Source organism: Coptis chinensis, chromosome 7, assembly GCF_015680905.1.
Source record: "Coptis chinensis isolate HL-2020 chromosome 7, ASM1568090v1, whole genome shotgun sequence".
Taxonomy (NCBI): domain Eukaryota; kingdom Viridiplantae; phylum Streptophyta; class Magnoliopsida; order Ranunculales; family Ranunculaceae; genus Coptis; species Coptis chinensis.
In genome coordinates, this window is record NC_141462.1 from 5351281 (window position 1) to 5363594 (window position 12314).

The 12314-nt window shown below is 35.8% G+C and overlaps 1 protein-coding gene across 1 annotated transcript; it reads right to left on the reverse strand.

The window, feature by feature from the left end:
• Positions 1-105: 105 nt before the first annotated feature.
• Positions 106-3349, reverse strand: LOC147485487 (uncharacterized). Its single transcript, XM_086570660.1, has 4 exons — positions 3052-3349; positions 2596-2976; positions 1267-1681; positions 106-647 (listed from the first exon to the last, which is right to left on the reverse strand). Exons 1-4 carry the CDS (start codon positions 3248-3250, stop codon positions 440-442), a joined length of 1203 nt encoding a protein of 400 aa, XP_086426786.1. The 5' UTR covers positions 3251-3349; the 3' UTR covers positions 106-439.
• Between the last annotated feature and the right edge of the window lie 8965 nt (positions 3350-12314).

Here is a 12314-nt window from a genome sequence, read left to right on the forward strand (position 1 = left end):
AGGTTCCAACCACCCACGAACACCCCTCCTCGGCAGTGCCATGAAAAAATTTCCTTAACCAAAAAAAAAACAAAGTAAAATATACTGAAATTTGCACTAATTAGGTGAGTCAAAAGTTCAGTAGCCGTAGGTTTAATGATTTCGGAAGAACAAATGTAGAGTACAGAATGAGACGAGATGTAAATGCGTCCAGTGTACAGTACCAGCCACTGAGTTACATACAGCCTTTGAAAAGCAAGAATCAAACATGTATACAAGATTTCAATTAGGGGCCGGAATGCCAGATACATTGTTAAAAGTGGGGAAGCACGTCCAAACTTCTAATAATCTCATTCCATAGCCTTAGGAAAAAGGCCTCTCTGGAAAGTTAAAACTGATCTGTTATTTCAGGCGATGGGCGGAAAGATGCTACAATGTATAAGCTCCAACTGCCGCAATCTCACAGAAGTTTTTCAGCAGATTGAGAACTATTTGTTTTCCTTGTCTTAGCATGTAGCCTCTCCATGAATGCTGGGTTCGCCTTGAGTCTCTCCTTGTGGTAAGAAGTTCGAGTGTCCTCCACAAGCTTTCGGGCTTTGGCAGCTTCCTCGATCAAGGAAAGTAAAGTCCTCATACAATCCTTTCTGTTCTCCTCCCGGTGCTCAAATCTATTAAAACAAATATAGACAAACAAAGAAATAAATAAATGAAAAGAACAAACATGAACATTTTGGCTCGCATCACAGCAGCATGTGTTGAAAAAGGTAAGATATAGTGTGAGACTGTGAGCATGCCGCTCCCCCCTCCCAAAAAAAAAAAAAAAACAACATACACACACACACACACACACACACACGGTGCCCATCCCATGAAAACATCAACAGAGGAAAAAACATTGATACCATCTTCTCATTTTAGCTTTATTTCTTGGAGTTCCTTGCAGCCCACTTCTAGGCAACAGGGAAATCAGCTCACCCTTTTCACAAAAAGGGCGGCTCCTAATGGCAGAACCAAGGTCATGCAAGCGAAGCAGCATTCTTTAGATTTTTCTGGGGATAGAATCCTAATTGCATAACCAAGGACTTATCAGGAGACATGATATGGAACAATTTTATATTCATGAGCACCTTCTCTTGAGAAGGTTGTGTTTTTCTTCTCTTCCATCTTAATAAGCTCTAAAATTTCGTAAAAAAAAGGTCATTAAGAAAGTGGGGCGACCATGAAGACATATAATCAGCTCATAAACCGGTGAGGAAGGGAAAATTTAAAGTAACTAACAAAGCTTACCTCTCACTGGTGATTGTAAGCTCATCCTTGCCAGGATTGTACCTTTTACCAACTAATTCCCTTAGCCTGCGAAAAGCATGCTTTGAGAGACCAAGCTCTTTAACAGTGACTGAGAGCTTCACTTTTCTGTTTTTAGGGTGCCATGCATCACCACCAGGACCAAAGACTACACGTTGTTGCCACCTTAAAATTGGTCCCTCGCCAGGCGGATCATCCGATTCCAACTTCTTGTCTGGTCCACTGGTCTCATATTCCTCTGGGGACTTTTCTGCCGCCGTTATTTCCATACATTCCTGAACCAACTGATCTTCAAACTCCTTAAACAACTTGTATGCTGCCTCCGGTTCAATCTCTCCCCTATCACACATATCCCCAAGCTCATTGTATTTCTCTTCCACCTTTTTCTTTATCTCATCTAAGAAAGTAGGTAGATGGAAAGGAAGAATTACAAGAACATCAAGACTTGTATCATTCAAACTACCGGAGAAATCAGAAACATATCACAAAGTTGAACGCATATCTAACAATAGCACTAACAATGGAAATGGGAAATGTGCGAGAGAAAAGCCTTTGGCCTCTCTCTAATCTCTCCAAAATAAGCCACCCACACAACACATATAATGTGCACGATCCTAACAACCACACAGACAAAAATATGCACTCAGCCACTTAAATCTTAGATAAGGGAAGTACATAAAAATGATAATAATTATAAATAGATTATTCAGTTCTACCAGATTTACAAATTTCAACATACACACACACACAAATAAATAAATAAACACCTTACATAGCTCCAACATCATGCTGAAAACAAAAGTTATTTTCTTCGTATCTTATCAGCTTATTTTATTGTTGCAATTTGGGGGTTCCTAATCAGATCTCATCTTAGTGTTATGCAGTTCCTCTATGGACCAGTCGATCAAGAAGTACTTACCTTCACTTTTTTAAGTTTTTTTGTCATGCAGGAGCGCCTTCAAAAGTTCTAGATTAGCTAATTTTATGTACCGATTCTTCTAACTGTATATGTCAAAACTAAAGGTCATGCATTTGTATAATTGTATACATCACAACTTAAGTTCATATCATTTCAAAAGAAGGAAAAGTTGTTGTAGAGTTTCTCCCTACCAACAAGTGTATGCCTATACGTGTATTCTCCTATTCTGCACGTACACAAGATGGAAACGGAAATGAAAAATCACCATTAACGTAACACAATCATTTACAAAAATCATCACGGAAATTGATCTGAAAATGTAATTCGTCGAATTAAAACACGGTATCGAATGACAAAGCAAGAGCAAAGTATTTGAAGAATAAATAAAATACCAGGAAGAAGCTTATCCCAGTGTTCCATATCCTCGAGAATATCTTCACACTCTTTAGTAACCTTAAACGCCCCATTGTTCACCGCATCCTGAAGTAATTCTTTCCACTTTTCATCATCCATATTAAAATACTTGTCCTTCACCAACTTTTTCATCACGTAATCTCTCGCATTGTACAAATCATCAATATCCTCATCAGTCGAACATAATTCCTCGAAATCATCTTCAATTTCCTCATCCGAAGGGTCGCCCTCTTCCAAAGGCACATCATCAGTATCTCCATGGTCACCCACAAACCTTCTCTTAAACACCGCCTGCACTATCGCCGGAAGGTCTTCGTCATTTTCCCCTTTAACATATTTTTCAATCATAGCCTTCAAATCTACAACAAAATTCACAAATTAAACTCAATAGACACTAAATTAATCTAAAAATTGAAACTTTGACACTAAAATACCTTCAGTGCTGACATCTTTGCCACCAAAAGGGACAGCATCATTTGATGGATCAGTAATTTTAGTTTCTGAATTGTCATTATCAGAAGAGAAGAATCTCAAGTTTAATTGAAGAGGGAAAATAGATTGTTTGAATGGTTTTGGAGAAAAATGGATATGTCTAGTATACAATGGGGTAAATTTGAGTAAAACTCTTCTCATTGTTTGGAAATGTGAATAGGGGATTTAGGGTTTAGAGGGTTTTAGAAATTTTTTACAGGTGAAGAAGAAAATGAAACACCACTGAAATATTGCAACATCAAATGCCGTGAGATATCGTAGATAATATATATCGTGTAAAAACTTGAAAAAATCGGTCAGCAAAACCAATGGGTCAGGGCCCTACCAATCCATTTGCGTGAGGGGTGATAAAAGGGCCGGGCCGGGCTAGCCCGCCTCTCAAACCATAAAAGCCCTCGTGATTGAGGGCCGGATCATCCCTCCCCTATTTTGTATTGAGGGCCGGGTCGAGTAGGGTCAAGCATAAAAACTCATGCCCTTAACCCGCCCCTCGACCCTCATTTTTGAGGGCCAAATGAGGGCCAGTCGGGCCCGATCTAATTATACTTGACTAATTTTATTTATATTTTTTTTTACAATTTTTTATTTATTTTTATCATAGTTTGATTATGTATATCAATTTTAACTAAGTATACAAAACTAATTGTTATGCCTTTAGAAAATAATAATAATAAATAGAGATGGTGGAAGAGATGATATTTTTAAAACATCTACATTTTTCATACTTAACTATGTTGTTACTTGTTAGGTTGAATTTGTTTTTATGTATGACTTATATACATATCATTAAATCAATTACAAAAAAACGCATATGTTATGTTGTATTCTAATTTATCCACTATTGAAAACTAATTTAGTGATTTTTTTTTATACAACTTAGATAATTAGAGTATAATACATAAATATAATATAAAATAACAAGAAAACGTATGAGAGCCAAGTGAGGGCTGGTGAGGGCCGGGCTCATGCTTCAAAACTTAGACCCTAGCCCACCCCTTATAAGCATGAGGGCCGGGCCGGCTAGCCCGCCACTCAAATATGTGAGGGCCAACTTTTGAGGCTTGAACATGCAATTTTGAGGGGCGGGTCGGGGCGGGTTGAGGGCCTGAGGGCCAAATTATCACCTTTATATTGGCGTGACCATTAGGGAACCCGGGTGTTTATAAATTGAAAGTTTATTCTAAACTAGTTAATTGACCCGACTTGCTACATTAATAGTGGATGATCTTACAATTAAGTGACCCAAAAGTTGCATATCATTTATTTTGTTAGCAATTTATAGTTTAGATTAATTGATCATTTTTTTCTCTTAGTTTAGATGAAATGTGATCATTTGAGCTCAATTGTTTAATTGTTTAATGATAATCAAGTGTGTGGGAACAAAGTTTATAGAAGTTGGATATACGGAACTTCAGTAATTTGTTGAACATGTGTTTTAGTAAGTGGAAAATTAAATTGACAAGTTTTTGATTGAATCTAACAATTCAAGTCTGAATATCTTTGCCAAAAAAAAAAACTCGTACTTCGAAAACCACAACGGGAAGATATATGTTTGATCTCAAATCTTAATTGCTCAATATCACAACTATTTAGCTAGATTTGAAGTTACTCACCACTGAAGTATCCCTATCATAGGAAAGTTACATGCAACAACCTGAATGACAATGTAAAGAAAACTACAAACATATGACCTGTATTCCAATTTTATATATTCTGCTACAAAGGTTGGGAATGCATATGCACCCATAGGTTATGTTGCTTCTTCTCACGATCATATCCACACAACCCACTGCTTCAGCTCCTTTCTATCACGGCTAGAGAAAAGAAGTTCTATATTACATTGGATGGTGAGCTCATCATGTCTATCCCTGCCTCTTTTATCACAGACGCTTCTAGGAGTTCCTTCCCAAATAGTGTTAGCCGTCACCGTTGCCATAGTTGGAGTTCCGAGTCACGGATTGATCACCATGAATCGCATGAATGCATAGAGGCCATGCGGAGCTGGAAGGCTTCAAAAGGCAGACCGAAATATTGGCCAAAACAATTGAAGACGTGCCAAAGCAAATTTATAGAAAAACATTTGTTCTGGTCCAACACTCCCATTACATAGTTTAGAAAAATTAATTCGTAGACCGTGTTGTTCAATTATTATTTACAACCTTAAATATCATAATATAGTCTCACTCTCAGATCATATTCTAGTAGCACATAGAATGAACAATGCATACCCCCATGCATATAAAAGAATAAATGCTTTAATTCATTCAATGTGTGTCTATACTCTGTATCATAATGCAAGACAGATATTGTATACTAAATCACAAAGTTGGACATGGTTCATGAAAATCAAATAAAGTTTCAGGTTTGTAACCAAGTTTATTATGATAAAAAGAAATCGTAGGTCCAAGATCACATTAATTATTAATATAAAGAAGAAACACGCACTGCTGTAGCTTTAGACACAACCACTACTTGCAGTTTTTAGAAAATCCAAAATTCAGTTGGAAGTCTGAAAAAACACAAAATAAAAGATAAATTTTAGCTCAAAAAACAAACCTAGCCTTAGTATATGGAAGTTATTCTATATAATCTCCCCACATACATGTTTTATTTTTTCGATAATGGAACCAATAGATGCTCATTTGAAATCGAACCCATTAGAGGTCACATCTTATGACCTTAGACAAAGCACCAATGGTCATCCAGCAACTTCCTCTATGAAATCACTCGGAACATAAACATTGCTTGCCTTCGTAATATGCCCTAAAAGATCATTTTAAAATGTTAAAATTAAATCCCCAATATATGGATTAAACGATACAACTGAAATTGATTCAAGGAAATTGAAAATTAATAATTTAGGTTCGGGATAAGGTATATATAGAGTTAGAATTAAAATTGCATTTAGTGGTGATCTGCAAGAATGAACTCGAATTCCCGCAAAACAATTATCACCTTCAATTGATAAACTCAGTAACAAATAGAAATTGAATAGGTGATCGCAAACATCGGTCAAACACAAATCAAACACCATAATATACTCACTTGATGCTTCGCTACGTCAGTTTGCATCACCTTTAATAACGCATACAATAATGTCGTTTTTTCACACCCCTTTAATTCAACCAAATCCATCTATTCAACCTAGTAATCACTTTGGAATAGACAATAAATTAAATCAATGAGTAAAAATTGATCATGATAAAGTTATCGAGTTTACCCCATTTTGTACTTTGTAACTCTGAATAACTTAAGAGTGTACTGAGAAATAATCCATTACATTAGTTGGTGCATTCAAACTTTCTCCTAGCTAAGATTCATCATACTCCATAAGGGGACTCGAAAAACTCCTCATTTGTGCTCCTTTCTCCTTGTTCGGTTATTCATTGCTCTAGAATCCACCCAATTCAGTGATTCATTAAAAGCAAACTGCGCAAGGACTACATAAGGACCACAAAGATTCAGACTCTCAAGATTTTTACAATAATTAAAAAAATTAGAGATTGCTGCATATAGCAGTACTTCAAACAACACATATCTTTACTTGGATCTCGATCTGGCGGCACAAAGTTGTAAGGCGAAAGGAGAAGAAAGGGTTTTGGTTTTAGAGGAAGGAGATGAGGGTTTCCATGAGAGAGAGGAGGGGTAGGCGAAGGGGTTGTCAAGGAGGTATAGAATAGCTAATTAAGCTAGCATAATTGCAAAAGGCAATGCCAAAAGAAATCTAAGATCTTTTTTTAGTAAAGACGCTTATGGGAAATAAGCAAAATACTTAGATCTTAGACATTCACTTGATATTGGTGAAAATTAATTGTCAATTTAATTCACCAAAAAGGCACTTTCTTACTTCAAATAAATGGTAGTTTAATCATAAAACTTGTGTTCCCTTGGTATGCAGATTGAACTGTCTAAGAAATTATAGAATCACTAAAGTTGAAGGATCTAATCCTTCTTATTTTATTCCTTTAGCAAATTAGATGGTCATATGGACTATGTCCATGGCAAGCACAAAACAGATAGAAAAAGTGCATGAAGAAAGCTATTTCCAATAGTGGCTAGACTGTATGAGCACTTAAAAATTATTGTGAGCCCATATACAAAGTCCCTTCCCAACTACCAGCTGCCCACACTTCCCATCTAATTCAAGAATAAGCCTTTATAGACACTATATTAGTGCTAGAAGTCTTGATTGAATCCTAGCCCTTCCGATACTATCTGAAATACTAAAACCCTCCCTGTAATCAGAGGGGCAACGACTATTGACAATCTTTTATAGAAGTCATAAAAGCCATTTAGTAAAAATCCTATGGAAGGAGTACTCACACATACCTGGTTGATGTTTGATGTGGTCGATCTCTTGGCAACCAAAACAATTGATAGTGGATAATCACTACAACATGGAGGGAGTTAGGAAATGACATGAACAAAATATGAAGTCATGCCTTGCTTAAACAATATTGTTGATTGTGTCATGCTCCCGTGGATTACGGACCAGTTCTTGTGTCAACGTTTCCTGTCAATTTGTATCATCACATTAGAATTCAAATCTATTAGATTTCACAATGAAAACAAAGTTAAGAAAAACCTGATTTATATAAATGTCATTGATATCACTAAAATGAAATTCAGTGGTAAAAAATACCTATTTGTTCAAGTCGATATCGACTTTCTCATAAAGGAGTAATAATACATATTGTAGGCCATTTCAACCTAGAAGAAAAATGAAATATAACCCCATACCCCTTGCTTACGGTAAAAATGACAATCTAATGTATTAGCTCAACCCTTCTTATATGAAAAAAAAATTAACCACACATGTTTATAACCACACATGTTCATATAGGATGACTCAAGTTATAATACACTGAATATTGGCAGTGTAAAGAAGCAGCAATATTATAAATATTTACAGTTTCCTTGAGTGTATTATTAGCAATCCTCGAGCTGAGTGTCATCCACTACATATAAAAATGTGGCCTCGCACATAAACAAAAGTAAAGCAACCAACCCATTAGTCCAAAGCTCTTTCACTTTCTTAAATGTATTTACCTGCTGAAAATGCGCGAGGTGAATTGCTCACTGCCAAGAACACACTTGACCCTTGGACGTGAAGTAAGTAAATAGATTCACATATAAGCCTCTGATCAAATAGAATGAAGATAAATAGATGGCGCACCCTAATCATTTTAACAGTCTGAAAACCAAGTAGAATTTTTGTTGGTTAAAATAGAGCCCAATGTGTAGACAAACTTAGTTCACTAAAAACATTAATCGAATAATAGCAGAAGATCTATTGACAACCATGTGTCACATCGGATCTTAACAGTAACAAAAAAAAAGACAGTACGCATTAGCAGCTCCTGGTAAGACGACTGATTGTAAAGGTGGTAAAACACCCCAGACAAAATCACCCACATATACAATGTCAACGAATTTCCAGAAGCTTGGATTGCTCAGTGATATCCTTCAACCCATTGAGACCATTTGACAAACACAGCCACTGGAAACAGATATAACAACGAAACTATACTAATCCAACCATATAAATTCAGCCCATTCACTTGCTTAAAACTCTATAAACTACGTTTCGAGTAAATGTTCCTAAGAACATAACCAACATCACTAATCAAAGCACCCCAAAGACCTTGAACATTGAATGTCACTTCAGTTACAGCAGCAAGTAAACAACCAAACATAATAGGAAGAATAGAAAGCCAGACACTTAACACTTAACGGGTACCCTTATGTTGCCAGATACTAATGTCATACTAAAACATTACAATACTCAATAGTGGTTCCATAGTCCAATTTGAGAATGCAACATATAAGTTGCCAAATACTAATGTCATGCTAAAACATTTACCTGAATCAAGTCAATCGCTCCTCATAAGACACCCCCAACCATCTGGGGGAAATCATCGAAGCTCCAAAGATCCAGTGAGCTCCCACCATTCAGAGTAGTATCCCTACTGAATAGGCTATCCATTGAACCATCCCAGCTTCACTCAAGATATGGGATTTAAAGAAACTTCATATGAGACTCAAAAGCAGATAGCTATCCAGAAAAATTCTTGGCTGTATTTCCATCAACTGGCACCGCAATCTCAGAATTGGTCTTCTGTTTCTTACTTGGGTTAGCATTATGCTCATTACTTTCTATAACAGTTGAGGACAGATGTTATTTCTGGAGTCTCAGGTTCCTGGTTTCCCATCCAAATTCGGAACAACTGAGAGAGTTGCTCCCTTCGAAGTAAAACACAACGTGTCTCCATCAGCAGGGGTAAAAGACTGGAATCCACTTTGATCTTTCATTGAAGCGAAATGACCAATAAAATCTGGCCCCAGGAGTGGGGGTTTCTCTTCCACAAACCCAAGAGAGTCATCACTCGTGTAGTTCATCAAACTAAAATCCTGATTAAACATTGGCATCTGCAAGGTGTGGTTGCCAGTAGGCAATGCTTTCTGTGGATTTGTTTTCACAGCGCGAGTTTGAGCATCGGGGGAATTCTGTTGAGGGAAATTAACCTTAGCTTTGTTTCCACGGATCCTGCATGCCTCAGCATCATAAGCTTTTGCATCTTCTTCAGCGGTGTTGAAAGTTCCAAGCCACACCCGACTGATCTCTATTGCCCATTTCCCCCATGGACGCTGTATGATACCTCTGTAGTATGTACTGATACTTCCTTTCCCTCTTTGCGGACTTCTCAGCAGATCCATTGAATTCCACATTTTTCAAAGTAGCAGATGTTTCTACAAAATCGAAAAAAAACAAACAAATTCATATACCATGCACCCTTCTTACAAAACCATAGCTAGCCATAACAATGAAACCACCCATGACCTCTTTAGTTTTGGCCAACGAAAAACAACTATGCACAAAGGCCTTTAAGTTATTCTATTTCCAACCTTTCTATTCAATATAAACCCTAATTGAGAAGAAGGTAGAGGAATCTCTCTGTTGACGTATGTTTTTTATAATTGAGAAGAAGAAGATTTTGTTGATGAGTTTTGGGGTTTTCTCAAGAATGTGTAATATAGAATTGGGTTTCTAATATTTAGCTTCCTTAAACAATTGGGTAGAAGCTGCCATAGGAGCTAAATATGGTGGCGATGAGAGATGAGAGAGGGAGAGAGGTATAGAGGTTTTTCTTTTGTTTAGTTTAGTTTTTTTTTTTTTTTTCAGCAGCTCTTCTAAAAGCTAGCCTTAGAGTTTATATACACTCAAAGCTGATCAATATACTTCTCATAAACCTATAGTACGTATGTAACATGAGTGCCACAAACCAGGAATCCAGCCCTATTTAAATTTATTCACAGAAAGTGCATAGTGAAAGAACCTAGGACCTTTCTCTTGATAGTACAAAATAACTTGGTGAAAATATCTAACACATCATTGTGGATTATATATATATAACATAGAAATGTGGTTTTAAAGTTCTAAAGTTTAAACTAAAATGGCTAACTATAGAATTTCCCAAACATATTCATGTCAAATGGTATACTCTACAGAAATATAAAAACCAAAGCATAATTTTAGATCTAGAAACAAGCAATTAGTATTACTTGCTATTTCTAAATAGCATAAATATATGGAAGAGATGGAATTGACTTACTCTATTGCAATATTTCCACCAAGGCCTCCATATTTGCAATGCACATGGACTGCACTTCAGCCTCTCCTCTATGCATAATATAAATAAATAGAAATCAAGTTATACAAAATCCAGCAAATCCAAATTTACAAACTCAAAGAATTAATTTCGTATTCGTTCAAATTTCTTATTTTTGAAAAAAAAATGTTATGGTAGAACCAATGAAAATCAGAAGAGTGCATATCCAACATGCACAATGGCGCTTATCATCAAGTGACGAAATAGAAGATCTCCATGCATGACAAGTTACACTATATCATTCTAAGGAGTTCTCCTCAGGTAGTCAATTAGGCCAATTTCGGATACACATCCCTTCCTAAAAAAGAAATTGTGAGAAGAATAGAGACGCAACTGCCTAGAAAAGAGAATATAAAAACATAGCAATCAAATAAAACACATTTTCTTGGCTTAGTAGCTACACAATACAATATCATCACTTTTGCTTAAAAGAACAGTAGCAAATCACAAATAATTAAATATCTTAAATCATTTCTTAAAATCTTATTTAATTTTTTAATTGGATATACCACGATAAAATGTTGTTAACCTTGACGATATCTTGGTAGTTATTATTGAACATTGAAACAACTCGCTACTAAGCATGCCAACCATAAGGATTACTAAACTACAGAAACAACTCTGTGAAGTGTTGATTGTAAACATTTCAATTAAATATTTTAAGAGTTTTCAATAAACTTTTCTATTTGCTATTTGGTTTTAGAGAAAAATGTTTGTAGCATAAAGAACTCAAAAATGAAGAACTCACCTTCCACTTTGGGAAACGACATGTACAACTACATAAATTCACATAGTAAGAGCATGCCCAGATTCCACTCTTAATAACTTGAAAACATTTTCCAACCAACAATACTGAAAATGGAGAAATACAATATTAGGCATGGAACTAAATATACAACTAGAAATAGCAAGGGAGTTACCATTTCTATTCCATTAATGCCATGAACTGATGAAGTTAGTTTTAGAATTTACTCATCTAAAAGTTTGGTGTTGCATATTGGTACCTTACACTATTTATATTATTAGTTTTGACACGACATAAAAATCCAACGCAGTTATAGTTTACATGACCTTCATTTTGAGTGAGGCGGATCAATATTCACACAGTGAATATGATCATAGAGAGCAATAAAAGAAGATCATTGAATGCCATATAGAGCTAAGAAAGCACCCCGCTCAATACAATTAGGAAACATACAATAATAAACAACTGTATTTAGTAAACTCTAAAAAGTATAGATAAATTTTAGAAGCGAAATATGGAGATTGGCATAGCCACATGCTCTTTCTAGATTAGATTAGATTAGATTTAAGAATATGAGAATTAAACTTCATAAGAAACCATTTTTTTTTATTTCGTCTTGGATTCTCCATAAAACAGTGGTATTCATCTTTTCTGAACAATGAAATATGAGAAGAAGATGTACTATGGAAGAGAAGGAAACAAATTAAAACAAAAAATTAATCAAACTACTATTGATGAACCTTTTCTAATGATGAACCAAGGCAACGTCTTCTTCTTGGTCGAGGTTAAA

Coding starts and splice junctions, on each gene's coding strand:
- LOC147485487 (XM_086570660.1), bottom strand. CDS start 3,250: ATGAGAAGAGTTTTACTCAAATTTACCCCATTGTATACTAGACATATC. Junction 2,977..3,051: donor CAAAGATGTCAGCACTGAAG/GTATTTTAGTGT, acceptor ATTTTGTTGTAG/ATTTGAAGGCTATGATTGAA. Junction 648..1,266: donor CTTACAATCACCAGTGAGAG/GTAAGCTTTGTT, acceptor TTGTTTTAATAG/ATTTGAGCACCGGGAGGAGA.